The 12,688-nt window shown below is 36.5% G+C and overlaps 1 protein-coding gene across 5 annotated transcripts in view; it reads left to right on the top strand.

The window, feature by feature from the left end:
* USP9X (ubiquitin specific peptidase 9 X-linked) overlaps nucleotides 1–12,688 on the top strand; it is a 97,148-nt gene that overhangs the window by 73,228 nt on the left and 11,232 nt on the right. For 3 of the 5 annotated variants that reach the window (XM_086879703.1, XM_086879700.1, XM_086879701.1), the window contains 12 exons: nucleotides 275–383; nucleotides 973–1,119; nucleotides 1,235–1,381; nucleotides 2,208–2,430; nucleotides 4,731–4,951; nucleotides 5,348–5,538; nucleotides 5,954–6,127; nucleotides 8,046–8,187; nucleotides 8,361–9,111; nucleotides 9,624–9,747; nucleotides 10,947–11,172; nucleotides 12,243–12,372. In XM_086879703.1, coding sequence (XP_086735829.1) covers nucleotides 275–383; nucleotides 973–1,119; nucleotides 1,235–1,381; nucleotides 2,208–2,430; nucleotides 4,731–4,951; nucleotides 5,348–5,538; nucleotides 5,954–6,127; nucleotides 8,046–8,187; nucleotides 8,361–9,111; nucleotides 9,624–9,747; nucleotides 10,947–11,172; nucleotides 12,243–12,372 — 2,585 coding nt within the window. The remainder of the gene's footprint in view (nucleotides 1–274; nucleotides 384–972; nucleotides 1,120–1,234; nucleotides 1,382–2,207; nucleotides 2,431–4,730; nucleotides 4,952–5,347; nucleotides 5,539–5,953; nucleotides 6,128–8,045; nucleotides 8,188–8,360; nucleotides 9,112–9,623; nucleotides 9,748–10,946; nucleotides 11,173–12,242; nucleotides 12,373–12,688) is intronic. The other 2 variants (XM_086879704.1, XM_086879702.1) reach the window with 1 other exon arrangement.

Genomic DNA, 12,688 nt, shown 5'->3' with positions numbered 1-12,688 from the left:
TGTCAGTTGTAGAGGTGGTTAGGTGTTTCTGAGTTTCTTTTTCTTTCAACTTTAAATATTTGATCTGTGGAACAGGTTTTGTAATATAATTCATGCATCTGAAATTTCACTACAAGAAGAAATAATATGATGGGTAGTGAATAATTAAACTATTCCTGTTTCATACATTATGTTCAGTTTTAGAAAATGGCATTAAGCAGATAAACACAAATTTAATTAATGTTTTGTTTGGATAGGGAGATTGAATTTAATGTTTCTATTAAATTATTTCCAGAACCGTTCGTCAGATGGCACAGGAGCAATTCTTTTTAATGGCTACCAGGTGTTGTATGGGACAGAGACCTCTCCTTTTCTTCATTACCCTGCTGTTTACTGTTCTAGGGGTAAGTTTTCAGAGATAAGGTCTTCAGTATGGAAGTATCTGTAAAAAGTAATAGGACAAAACACCTTCAAGAAAAGAAAAATTGCTATTAATAACAGTCACTAAAATATAGATTGCTTCTGACCTACAGGCAAGCAGCACAGATGATTTCCATTTGAGCTAGATCAGAGGAAAAGGGACTCTTTTGCTTTTTCTGATAAGAACATGAACAATCAGCTTTAATGTCTGCGTTTGATCTTTGGTGATCACTAATCTTTAAGTAAAAATCATCAGCAGGTTAGAGAGATACCTACAGTTAGTATCTTCTACTGATCCTGCCAGGCTTTTCAGCTCCCTGTGCTCATGGCTCTCTTGAACATTTGAACAAAAGTTATGATTTGGGTTTTTTTTTTCCCATTCAGATATAGAAATTGCAACTAAAATAGTTGAGAAGTCATTCATTAGCAGATAAATACAGTTTTAAATTTCTAAAAGGTTAAAAATTACCTTACACTCGTTTTATGTTTACTGCAAGATTTAGGGAAAATATGTTGGTGTTGCACTCTTAGTAGAAGCGTGTATAAATTCTCTTTTGCTTTTGATTTATACAGAGCACTGCAAGAGAGAGAGCTAAGCATTCTGGAGACTACTTCACCCTCTTAAGGCATCTTCTTAACTATGCTTACAACAGTAATATTAACGTACCCAATGCTGAAGTTCTTCTTAATAATGAAATTGACTGGCTTAAGAGAATCAGGGTAAGTTTCAGGATCAGTTCATTCCTGATAATTAGGGGTTTTTTTGCTTTGTTGTAAACTTCAGTTCTGAGCTTCTTTGCTATTTGGAGTATCCTAACTTTCTCTTAAATGACAGGATGAAGTAAAGAGAACAGGGGAAACAGGTGTTGAAGAAACGATCTTAGAGGGTCACCTTGGAGTAACAAAAGAGTTGTTAGCATTCCAGACACCTGAGAAGAAATACCATATTGGTTGTGAAAAAGGAGGTGCTAATCTCATTAAAGTAAGTTAAAGTTTTTTGACCTCTGGAGGGTATTTTTTTTTTGTCTTTGTGAGGTTTTAGGGGTTTTTTTTGAGAAAGAGGGGATGGATTTTTGGGATTCTTCTTGTTGTTTGTTTTTACCTATAAATAAGTAAAAAAGGCATCACATCTTTGTGGGCTCTATCCATAAAATACTTTTGATTTGAGTTTAACGTTTTCTTTAAAAATAAATTTTAAAATAAATTTTAAAATTGCATGTTTCATTCATAAAGTGTCTTTAACATTCTCATTTTTACTGTATTCCAGTACTTGACAAACATCACATAAAGACAGTGAGCTAGATACAGGATAATCCTGTACAGGACTGCTTTTCTTCATTACCCCTGTAACGGCTTCCCATTGTTTCCAGCCAATACATTCTTAATTAGTGCTATTAATGCTTAGGGCAGGTTTGAACAAATGCATCGCATCTGAGCATCTCTTTAATCAGACATGTTTTCTTTGTACCTCTGATATTATAGAGCAGGAGTGTTGGTTTTTCAGCATTAATTGAAAAGGCACTTTGTAGATAATACTGGTTTTGCAAAAGAAATTTTTTATCAATCAAGAACAGTACAGATTTATTTTTAACTTTCAGTAGGGAGGTGGGTTTGCAGGGAACTGCTTTAAAATGGAGTTCTTCTGTTCTAAATTTAAAAGCTCTTTATGGTGTTGGTCTCAATTTTACTCTTGTTTTTTTGTTTCCGAGTACCTCTCTGGTTCTCAGACATTTATTTATGTAATAACCCTTACTCTCTTATAAAATAATTTCCATGGTAACAGGTGATTTATTGTCTTTTTTTTTCAGGAGTTGATAGATGATTTCATCTTCCCAGCATCCAATGTTTATCTACAATACATGAGGAATGGAGAATTGCCTGCTGAGCAGGCCATACCAGTCTGTAGTTCACCAGCCACTATTAATGCTGGCTTTGAGCTCCTCGTTGCACTAGCAGTTGGATGTGTGCGAAATCTCAAACAGATAGTAGACACATTGACTGAAATGTATTACATAGGTACAGCAATCACTAGTATGTAATACTTTTAATTATCTATTTTCTACTCTTTAATGTATATATCAAGCATAGCTTTTGTTTATATTATCCACTGAACCGAACGCTGAGTTTTTTAGTTCGTGGTTTGTTTGTGGCTGCTTTTAATGTTGCAAAATCAGTTTGCCAGCGTAGCCTTTACTTGTTTTTCTCTATGCAGTAAATGCACTGATTTGCATTCCGTGGTCACATCCAAATTCCAGCCTCAGTCACTTGCACAGCCTGACCCTTCCTGTCTCAATCTCTGACTGCTCCCCTTTGTCCATACCAGCTGCCAGAAACCTCATTCTGTCTGTATCTTGTACTTCTGTCTCATCATTTCAGGCTCTTGCTAACTAATCCCAGAGCCTCACCAGGTATCTTCAGTTTAGTTTTAGAGCCAGTCTCTTGGTTGCTCACCTGATTTTTCATCACTGTCCCCACAGATGCAGGTGCTGTGTCCTGCTTCTCTTTTTAGTTCTGAACTCGTTCTTTGCTTGTCATAGTCCTTTTTCAAATTCCTTTTTGGCCTTTTCTCAGCACAGCTCTGCACTGAAAGAACTTTCTCCCTCTCACTTGAGAAAGATTGTAGTGATTGCAGTCTGTTTAAAAACTTGCAAATGCTTCAAAAGCCAATAGTCAAGAGAAACTTGGGCTAATTTTCACAAGGATGGCAAAAACCTTGTTTTCAGCACAGATTATTGTTGTCATAAAAAAAGCATTTCTTAAAAATGATAAAGCCAGGAGCATATTTTATCCAGCCCTAAAGGGACACTGGAGCCATTCTGCTTTAATATTAACAGGGAAAGGGATCAACAGCCACCAAACAAAATCCAAACACCATCAAACCAAGGAAACCCAAGCTCATATGGTAAGAAAAGCTGGGAGAGTTTGGGTTGTTCAGCCTGGACAAGAGAAGCATCCAGGGGTACCTTATTGTGATCTTCATTATTTAAAACGTGGCTTATAAGAAAGATGTAGAAAAAGTTTTGTACCAGGGCCTGTAGTTACAGGACAAGAGGCCATAATTTTAAATGGAGAGTAGATTTAGATTGGACACAGGGAAGAAATTCTTCACTATGAGAATCCTGAGACACTGGAACAGGTTGCCCAGTTGTTGATACATTCTCCCTGGAAGTGTTGCAGGCCAGGTTAGATGGGGCCCTGAGCAGTCTGGTCTAGTGGAAGATATTCTGGCCCGTGGCAGGGGGTTGGACTAGATGATCTTTAAAGGTCCTTCCAACCCAAACTATTGTGGGATTTAACAGTGAATTATTACTCAGAGTTTAGCAAAACCATAAGCAGTTAAAAGTAGTATCCAAAAGTGGAAATTGTCCACTGCCTCTCAGAGTGGCAGTGCTGCTTGATTGAATGGTGCTGTCAGTGAGTCACTTGCGGTTTTTCAGTCTCTTCCTGTTCAGTTCCATCTCAGTTGAATAAATTAAAAGGGCAGCTTTATGGTTTTCCCCTCTGCCTCATCATTCTTTTTTCACCCTTTACTATTGGGAAGTAGTGTATTTCTTATCACCTCACAGTTAGGGGGATTTCATGGCATTCCCTTCCATTCAAGTGTTTGATGAGCACAACAGAACACCAGATCTCTGTGGTATGTCAGACAGAAGAGAGAGCACATGTGTGAGCTGCGCATGCTCTGGGAATCATATACCGATCTGCTTGTAAATAAATATGCTCTCTTATATTAGAATTTTTTGTGTTAAAACTACAGAGCAGCAGGTTAGCTGAGGTGATCATAAATGTTCTTGAAGAGATGTGAGGGACCTGAGAGAGAAGACTCAGGAGGGAAAAATGTGTATCAAGTTATATAGATAGCATTTGCTAAAAACTGTTTTGCATCCTGGCAAGTAAAATTGAGGCTTAAATGAAATACTATAATTTTTTTAAGGATTGTAAATTTTTGAGCGTATTATAATTTTTGGAAGGCTTATAAATTGTTTATATATTCTGTATTCACTCAGCTGAATTCTTCAGCTAAGAAACTTCCTGATATTGAGGAAAGACTTCCATTGCATATATAAGTAGACTAAATTTCTGCCTGTTCACCTCTGTGGTTACACAGTAGAAGAAAATGTTATAATGTTAAGATTACAGATAGAACTGTCCTTCATAGAAGCTGTGTTAATTTTAGCAATTAAGGTTTCTGATGGAACATTTTTTTTATTAAATTTCAGTATGATACATACTAATAATAATTTTATGCAACTGCCCTCTGTACTGCATCGATGTTCTCTTTATTTCATAACAAAACAGTTCCCTGACCACATTCTGCTCTTTTCTCTTAGCTTGTGAAGCGCTCACAGAATGGGAATATCTGCCACCTGTTGGGCCTCGACCACCAAAGGGATTTGTGGGACTGAAAAATGCTGGTGCCACTTGTTACATGAATTCTGTCATTCAGCAGCTGTACATGATTCCAGCCATCAGGAATGGGATTCTTGCAATTGAAGGCACAGGCAGTGATGTAGATGATGACATGTCTGGGGATGAAAAGCAGGACAACGAGGTAAATTTAATTATATAAAATTACCTAATCTTTAAATTGCAATTACTTTTTTTTTTATGAAAAGCTTATAATAAATTTCAGTTGCTAATCACTTCTATTTCCACTGATATCTTTGGGGAAAATAGGATAATATTTCATACATGAATAGGTCTGCTGCTGAAGGGGCACTTCAAAAGATCCAGGTAGCAGGGTTTGCAGAATTCCTCCCCAGGCATTTCTTCTGGATTGCACTGCACCTTATTTCTGCCACCACAACTCTGATAATGCAAACACAGACAGTATTTGGGTTTTCAGCTGAGTATGAAACACCTTAGATTGCTAAATTAAACAAGGGATAAAACTAACTACGAGACAGCTACATATGAAAGTGAATTGCACAAATTTTCTTCTTTTCAGAGCAATGTTGACCCACGAGATGATGTGTTTGGTTATCCACATCAGTATGAAGATAAACCAGCACTGAGCAAAACTGAAGATAGAAAAGAGTACAATATTGGAGTTTTGAGGCATCTCCAAGTAATTTTTGGCCATTTAGCAGCTTCCAGGCTACAGTACTATGTACCAAGAGGGTTTTGGAAACAGTTTAGGTAAGTAGAAAATTGAGTATTGTCCACTGGATCACTGAAGTGCAAAAAAACTAATTGTAGTAGAATGACAGTGATGTAAAGTGTAAATTAGCAGAAGTTGTGCAGTTTTATCTGCCTTTCCACCATTCTGTAGAAGTCTGATAATAAACTGAAGTCTACAGCAGGTTGGTTATTCTGAATTTCAGCAGATTTTGATAGTGAGACTTTGAATTAAGTATGAAGTTATACCCAGGAGCTTGTTTTTACTTAGCAGAAAGTGTCAGGGACAGAACAGCAGGTCATATAGTACATTAAAAGCCAGTAGTTTGGTTCTTCAAGAAGGAATTGTTAGGAGTTAGAATAATAATTCTTCTTCAAAAAGAAATTGTTGGCAAACAAAACAAAAATATTTGACAAAATGTGCTTTTGTTTTCAGACTCTGGGGTGAACCTGTAAATCTACGTGAACAACACGATGCTTTAGAATTTTTTAATTCATTGGTGGACAGTTTAGATGAAGCTTTAAAAGCTTTGGGCCATCCAGCAATGTTAAGTAAAGTTTTAGGGGGGTCCTTTGCTGATCAGAAGATTTGTCAAGGATGCCCACATCGGTAAGTGTTGAAGATTTTAATCTTTTTTTGTAGAAAAACAACCCATGTTTGTGGCCTTATAAAAGTAATTAGAGTCAAGAGTGGGCTTTTTGTGTGGGTTTTTTAACCTAACAGATTTTGCTACCTTATTTTTTCTACAGATGAACATTCATTCGTCTACAAGTGCCTTGAAGTACTTAATCATTATTGCTTCTACTTCACAGATAGTGTGTGAAGCATTGTGTATTGATCCAGGCAGGAAAAGAAAAAGCTTTTTCATGTTAAAAGTGAAAACAATTGTCGGAACCAAATGCAATGTAGGAAATTTTAATACCTGGCCAATGGTTGTTGCTGTCTTTGGTTTTCCATAATGTGTGTTTAGAGCTGAGCCAAGTAGGAATCTTCAGTTCCAATGAGTAAAACTGTTCATACTCATCATGTAATCTGTAATTAAGGACAGTGGTGTAGAAAGTTCATCTTTTCTTAAGGCTTCTGCTGTATTTGTAGTTAACTTTAAATGTGAATACTGAAATTCAGCTTTATAGAAGGTATGAAAGAAACCACCCCTGCCAAATCAGACTGCAGGTCTGCAGCTCACTGTTTCGATGATAGTTATTAATGAAGGAGTAGAACTCACTATTGTAAAGTTGTAATTCTCCAGACTTTTTAAATCTATCTCTTTTTTTGTGATGGATGGTTAAAATCACATGCAAAATTCAGGATGGCCTAGTGATGAACTTACTCATTTTAGCATTTGGCTTTTTTTTTATTATTGTGTTTATTTCTGTCACTATCCATTGGCCTTCTTTCTCTTCAGATCATGTCTGATTCTTTATCAGTCCATACCTCTGTACATTGCCATTGCAAATTCTCTTTATTTTGAAAGGTGACCATTTCCTTTAGCCTTCAGTTACCAATTAAAATACTGGAAAAAAATTATACAAATGGATTTTATTGTGGTAGTCTTTCAACTTCAATTGACCAAATATATGAATAAGAAGAATTTGTAAAGGGAACATCTTAGGTTTCATGGGTTTCAATGAGTGACTAGAAGTGAGTTGAAACACTGCAAGGTAAAATGATAGCACTGATTTTACTTTATATGCAATGGGTAATTAAATGGCAGATCCAGACCAGAAGCAACATGAGTTACCATTCATTCTTGATATTATGTACTATCCTGAAGTATTTTCTGTGTTTTTGGAACTCTACTGGCTTTGCATAATGTTACTTATTAATAAAAATGTTACCCTGATTGTAGTTTAGGGAGGAAAAAACTGATAGTACCCAAATTGTGAATTTGTGTATGGCAAATTAACAACCTTTCTATATTTTTGGTAAGTTATTTATTGGGTGAATGAATATTGTTGTTGGTTGAAGTGTCTCTAAATATTCATTTATTCAGTCTTTGAATGCTTGATTGCATATCAGGGAAAAAAAGCCCTTCAGGGTTACACTGGAAGAGATGCAGCTTTTTTAATTTATTCAACACTTCTTTATCTTTAAAAACATAAGTTGCTTCCAGGATGTATCAACTGGTTGTCTCTCAAGCATTGCTGGTTCATTGCTAGAGATTTTTTTGTAACTTATATCAAATTTGTTTGTAGCTTACAGTGTCAAAGCCAGTCATAAACATTCAAAGAGGTTTTATGAAGATGGTGATTTTAGAAGGAAAATAAAAAGGCTTTTTGTTTGGTTTTTTGCTGAATTGGCATCTGTTTTGAACTATTGTCTTTAGATGTGTGATACAGTATTTGTGTTTTTCAGTCTAATTCCTGGCCATAAAACTAGAGTGTGCAGATGCTGTAATGTAACTGTAAGAAAACTGTAGTAAAAAATAGTTCAGTTCTTTTTACTGCTTACACACTGTAGCATGTGTAAAACATAAAAAGTTGAATGCATTCCTACCTTTCTCATACATTTACCTGTTCATTGCTAGGTACGAGTGTGAGGAATCCTTCACAACTCTGAATGTAGATATAAGGAATCACCAAAACCTTCTTGATTCTTTGGAACAGTACGTCAAAGGAGATTTATTGGAAGGTGCAAATGCATATCATTGTGAAAAATGCAACAAAAAGGTAATGATTCCTTATATATTAAATTTGTGTATGACTGTGATGTTGCAGCTATATTAAGTTCAGCCTTAGTTCATGTTTGAGGAGAAAAGTCATCCTTTCATTACTCAGTTTGGTATTTGGTGAGAGTACATGAATGGAAATTTGAGAGCTGGTAACTGTTCATGTCCTTTTAGGTGGATACAGTGAAACGCTTGTTGATTAAGAAGTTGCCTCCAGTTCTTGCAATCCAGTTGAAACGATTTGATTATGACTGGGAAAGGGAATGTGCAATCAAATTCAATGATTATTTTGAATTTCCACGAGAACTGGACATGGAGCCTTACACAGTGGCAGGTGTAGCAAAATTGGAAGGGGATGACGTGAATCCTGAAAATCAGATAATACAAAATGAGCAGTCGGAAAATGAACACTCTGGGAGCACAAAATACAGACTTGTGGGTGTGCTTGTGCACAGCGGCCAGGCCAGCGGCGGACATTACTACTCTTACATTATCCAGAGGAATGGTGGAGATGGTGAGAAGAACCGGTGGTACAAATTTGACGATGGAGATGTGACAGAGTGTAAAATGGATGATGATGAAGAGATGAAAAATCAGTGTTTTGGGGGCGAGTACATGGGCGAAGTGTTTGATCACATGATGAAGCGAATGAGCTACAGGCGCCAGAAGAGGTGGTGGAATGCTTACATTCTTTTTTATGAACGCATGGACACGATAGACAAAGACAATGAACTAATAAAATATATTTCAGAAATCACTATCACCACTAAACCCCACCAGATTAAAATGCCCTCAGCCATCGAGCGGAGCGTGCGGAAGCAGAACGTGCAGTTCATGCACAATCGGATGCAGTACAGCCTGGAATATTTCCAGTTCATAAAGAAGTTGCTTACTTGCAATAGTGTCTACCTAAATCCTCCTCCAGGTTAGTATGGTAGTGTGATAATTATGGATTCATTTCTTGCAAGAAGAGTTTTGGTTTGTGTGGCCAAGGATTTTCTAGACTGAAGATTTGGTGTGTCCTGCTTTGAATACTTTTGTCCTTCTGGACTTCTGCAATTAAACACCTCTTGTTGAGTTGATATTACATCAGTGATAACTTGCCACAATATTTATCAAACAATACTGTGATAAACTGTCAGCTATTACTCAGTTGCCGTACTAAATCAAGTTAAAATACTCAAGTTTGAGGGATCTTCTGTTGAAAACAGTTCTCAAAGATGAGATGCTGAATTTGTAAAAGACATTTTAGCCTCCAGGTACCTGTATTAAAGCTTACATTTTCAAATGATACATTATAGAAGCCAAGGGCTATTTTGATCAAGTTTCTTCTAAAATTGGAGCACCATGTCAGACAAAACAGTAATCTGAAATCAGTTTAATTATTGAAAATTGCTTTTTCTTTGTCTACAAGTGAGTATTCTGATTTTTCTTTAGGACAAGATCATCTGTTGCCTGAAGCAGAAGAAATAACTATGATTAGTATTCAGCTTGCTGCTAGATTTCTCTTCACCACAGGATTTCATACAAAGAAAATAGTCCGTGGCCCTGCTAGTGATTGGTATTTTGTCTTTTAACAACAATTACAATTTTGGAAATTTGATGTCTGTTAAAAGATCCCATTTAGATACATGGTGAAGGTGCATATGAAAAGGGGGGAAAATTTGAATACAAAATTCTGAGAAGAATTTTAGTCTTAAAATTAAGCATGCTGATCTGAACAGCTTCAAATTTCATTTTCAAACAGAGTTTAAATCTGTCTTTTTGTCTGTCTTCTAAAAATAATAAAAGAATGGAAGCTGTCACTAGCACAGAACAAGTTACGTTTTCTGACAAATTTAGAATAATTTTTACATTGTTTTAGTAGTTTTAAACAAAGCTCTTTACAGGCCATTGTTGCAGCTTATATTTGAATTCTGTTTGTGAAATGTATATAGTCTCTGAGACACTGTTGGCAGAGTACTTTATGTACATTGCTACAGTGCCTGCAATTCAAATCCACACTGTGACAAACAGTCCCATCTCACTCGTTTTAGTTCTTCAGCTGGGTTATTCTCTGCTGGGGAGAGGAGTATGGGTTGCTACTGGTCAAATTGGAAAGAAAATCTACTATTCATGGCCAGTAGTTTACCAGCTACTAGTAAGTAATAATGGCAAATTCATATCCCCAGCAGCAACTTCCAGAGTAGCTTAAGTTACTCCTTTTAATTTAAGAGATCAAGAAGAGTTCAAATACTCCTGCTAAAGGACAGAGTAATGCAAGGCCCTCTATGATACAGATATTTTAGTCTTTGGGTATTGGTTTTTCATTTTGTGGGGTTTTTTAAGATCTCTAAATGAGATTATAAATTCTTGTTAGGTTACATATTTAGTTATATATTGTATACACAGTTTATGAAATCCATCTGTGTTCTCTGCTGTTTACCCTCTCCTCAGTTCCAGTACAGAGAGAATGGTGCAGAGAACCTGCTTTGAGGAGTAGTTAGGGGGTATAATGCTGTCTTAATTTTTACAGGTGGTAGAAGTAAAATAATACAGTTAAGTGTTAGGTTTTTAATTGAAGGATATCTTCCATTTCTGATTGCTCATAAGAGTATCACTAAAAGAACTACAAATTAATCTGATTAGAATCATTTTGTGAATAAAAATGTTTGGGGATCACCTTTAGTGCATATTTTCTTCAAACTCTGCAAAAGAACATGTCTGCCAAAATTCACTAATGTCTGTGTTTGGTCATAACTGTGTTGTCTCCTGTTTCAGGTATGATGCCCTGTGCATCCTGCTCCGTCACAGCAAGAATGTACGCTTTTGGTTTGCACACAACGTCCTTTTTAATGTTTCAAACCGCTTCTCTGAGTATCTCCTGGAATGCCCCAGTGCAGAAGTGAGGGGTGCATTTGCAAAACTTATAGTATTTATTGCACATTTTTCATTGCAAGACGGACCATGTCAATCACCTTTTGCCTCTCCTGGACCTTCCAGTCAGGTATTTAATTTTCTAATGAAAAGCTTTTGAAACTTACTCTTAGTGCTTCATTATAAGCATATAATGTAAAGTAAACTCTGGAGCAGATGCATTAGTGTCAGCTGGAAAGCTGTACAGCCCATTTTGCACTAGGAAACAGGATGTAACTCAACCAGTTTGAGAGTTGCTGTCAGAGGGTTCTGTTTCCCCTCATTTGTGAATCTCTGTGAAGGCTCAGTGAGAACATAGAGCTGGGAGTGTGAAGTCTGCAAAAAGAAGCAGTGACTATTTTAGTGAAGAAATGTCGAGGGAAGTGAACCCTTGTTTTTATTTAGAACTGTAAAACAAACAAACAAACCCCCACAAACAAACACACACACTAACCCAAAAACCTGCAGGACTTCCCTAAGTTTTAATCCCATTATCTTGCAACAGTAAAATTGTCAAAAATTGTAACTTCGTGTAGGAGTAGACAGTGAATTGCCTGATTTTACACACCTAGAATTGACAAAGAGCAACAAAAAAAGTCTACATCTTATTGTGATAACAATGTTATAAAAGACCAACCTTTTTGAGCCTTTGCTTTGTCGTGTTTTAATGTATCCTTTTGCTTACATGGTCCCACTTACCTTCTCAGAATATTGTCACTACTGTGTCCAGCAAAATAATTTGTTAAGAATTAAGTTAAAGCTCCATAGCTTACAAAGTGTTCTGTATTGTGAGGCATTTAAGATACACCTGTAGAAATTATTTGATTGTCTTAGTCTAAAAAGTTAACAGTGGTATTGCATGTGTGTTTCTTGAGTATTTAAGCCTACCTGCTATTGGAAAAAAAGCCCAGTTAAACATTTCTATAGCTGCATAATTTCTTGGATTTACTTTGCACTGAGTGATGGGAATCTTAGTCCCTGTCTGTCTGTATCTTTTTCTCTGTGTGAGACACAAAAGACTGACCAACTGCTGGTACTTTGGAGCTTGTATAAATCTCATACCTTTTAACCAGTTCTGTTTTCTGTCATAGTAAAAAGTAGAAACTAAATAAAGATATGATAGATTCAGCCACTAACAATAGAACTTGTTTGTTTCTGTAGGCCTATGATAACTTAAGTTTAAGTGATCACTTACTGAGGGCGGTATTGAATCTTCTAAGAAGGGAAGTATCTGAACATGGGCGCCACTTGCAGCAGTATTTCAATCTGTTTGTGATGTATGCCAACCTAGGTAAGCAGATTGCTTTTACTGATGACACTGTAATAAACTGGGGTGTTATTGATGATCCAGTTACAGAGATAACAGTAGGAGGATCCAGTCTTCCATCTTTAGGCATACTGTTATAGTTAAATGCTCCCTAGCATCTGTGTTCCTCCTCTTTCAAGTTTGGGACCTCAGTCTCCCTGACATCCATGCAATATAAACCTGAGAAGTCTGGAGCAGTAAAACAGTGTCCTGATGAGAGAGGGTGGGAGTGAAATTTTATGAAACGCTTGACCATTGATGTTTATCAGCTCATGAAGGAAGTAGACTATTTTAAAGGAAT

This window comes from Cyanistes caeruleus, chromosome 3 (genome assembly GCF_971803275.1).
Source record: "Cyanistes caeruleus chromosome 3, bCyaCae1.hap1.1, whole genome shotgun sequence".
Classification (NCBI taxonomy): domain Eukaryota; kingdom Metazoa; phylum Chordata; class Aves; order Passeriformes; family Paridae; genus Cyanistes; species Cyanistes caeruleus.
This window is presented reverse-complemented; position numbering and strand designations above follow the sequence as displayed.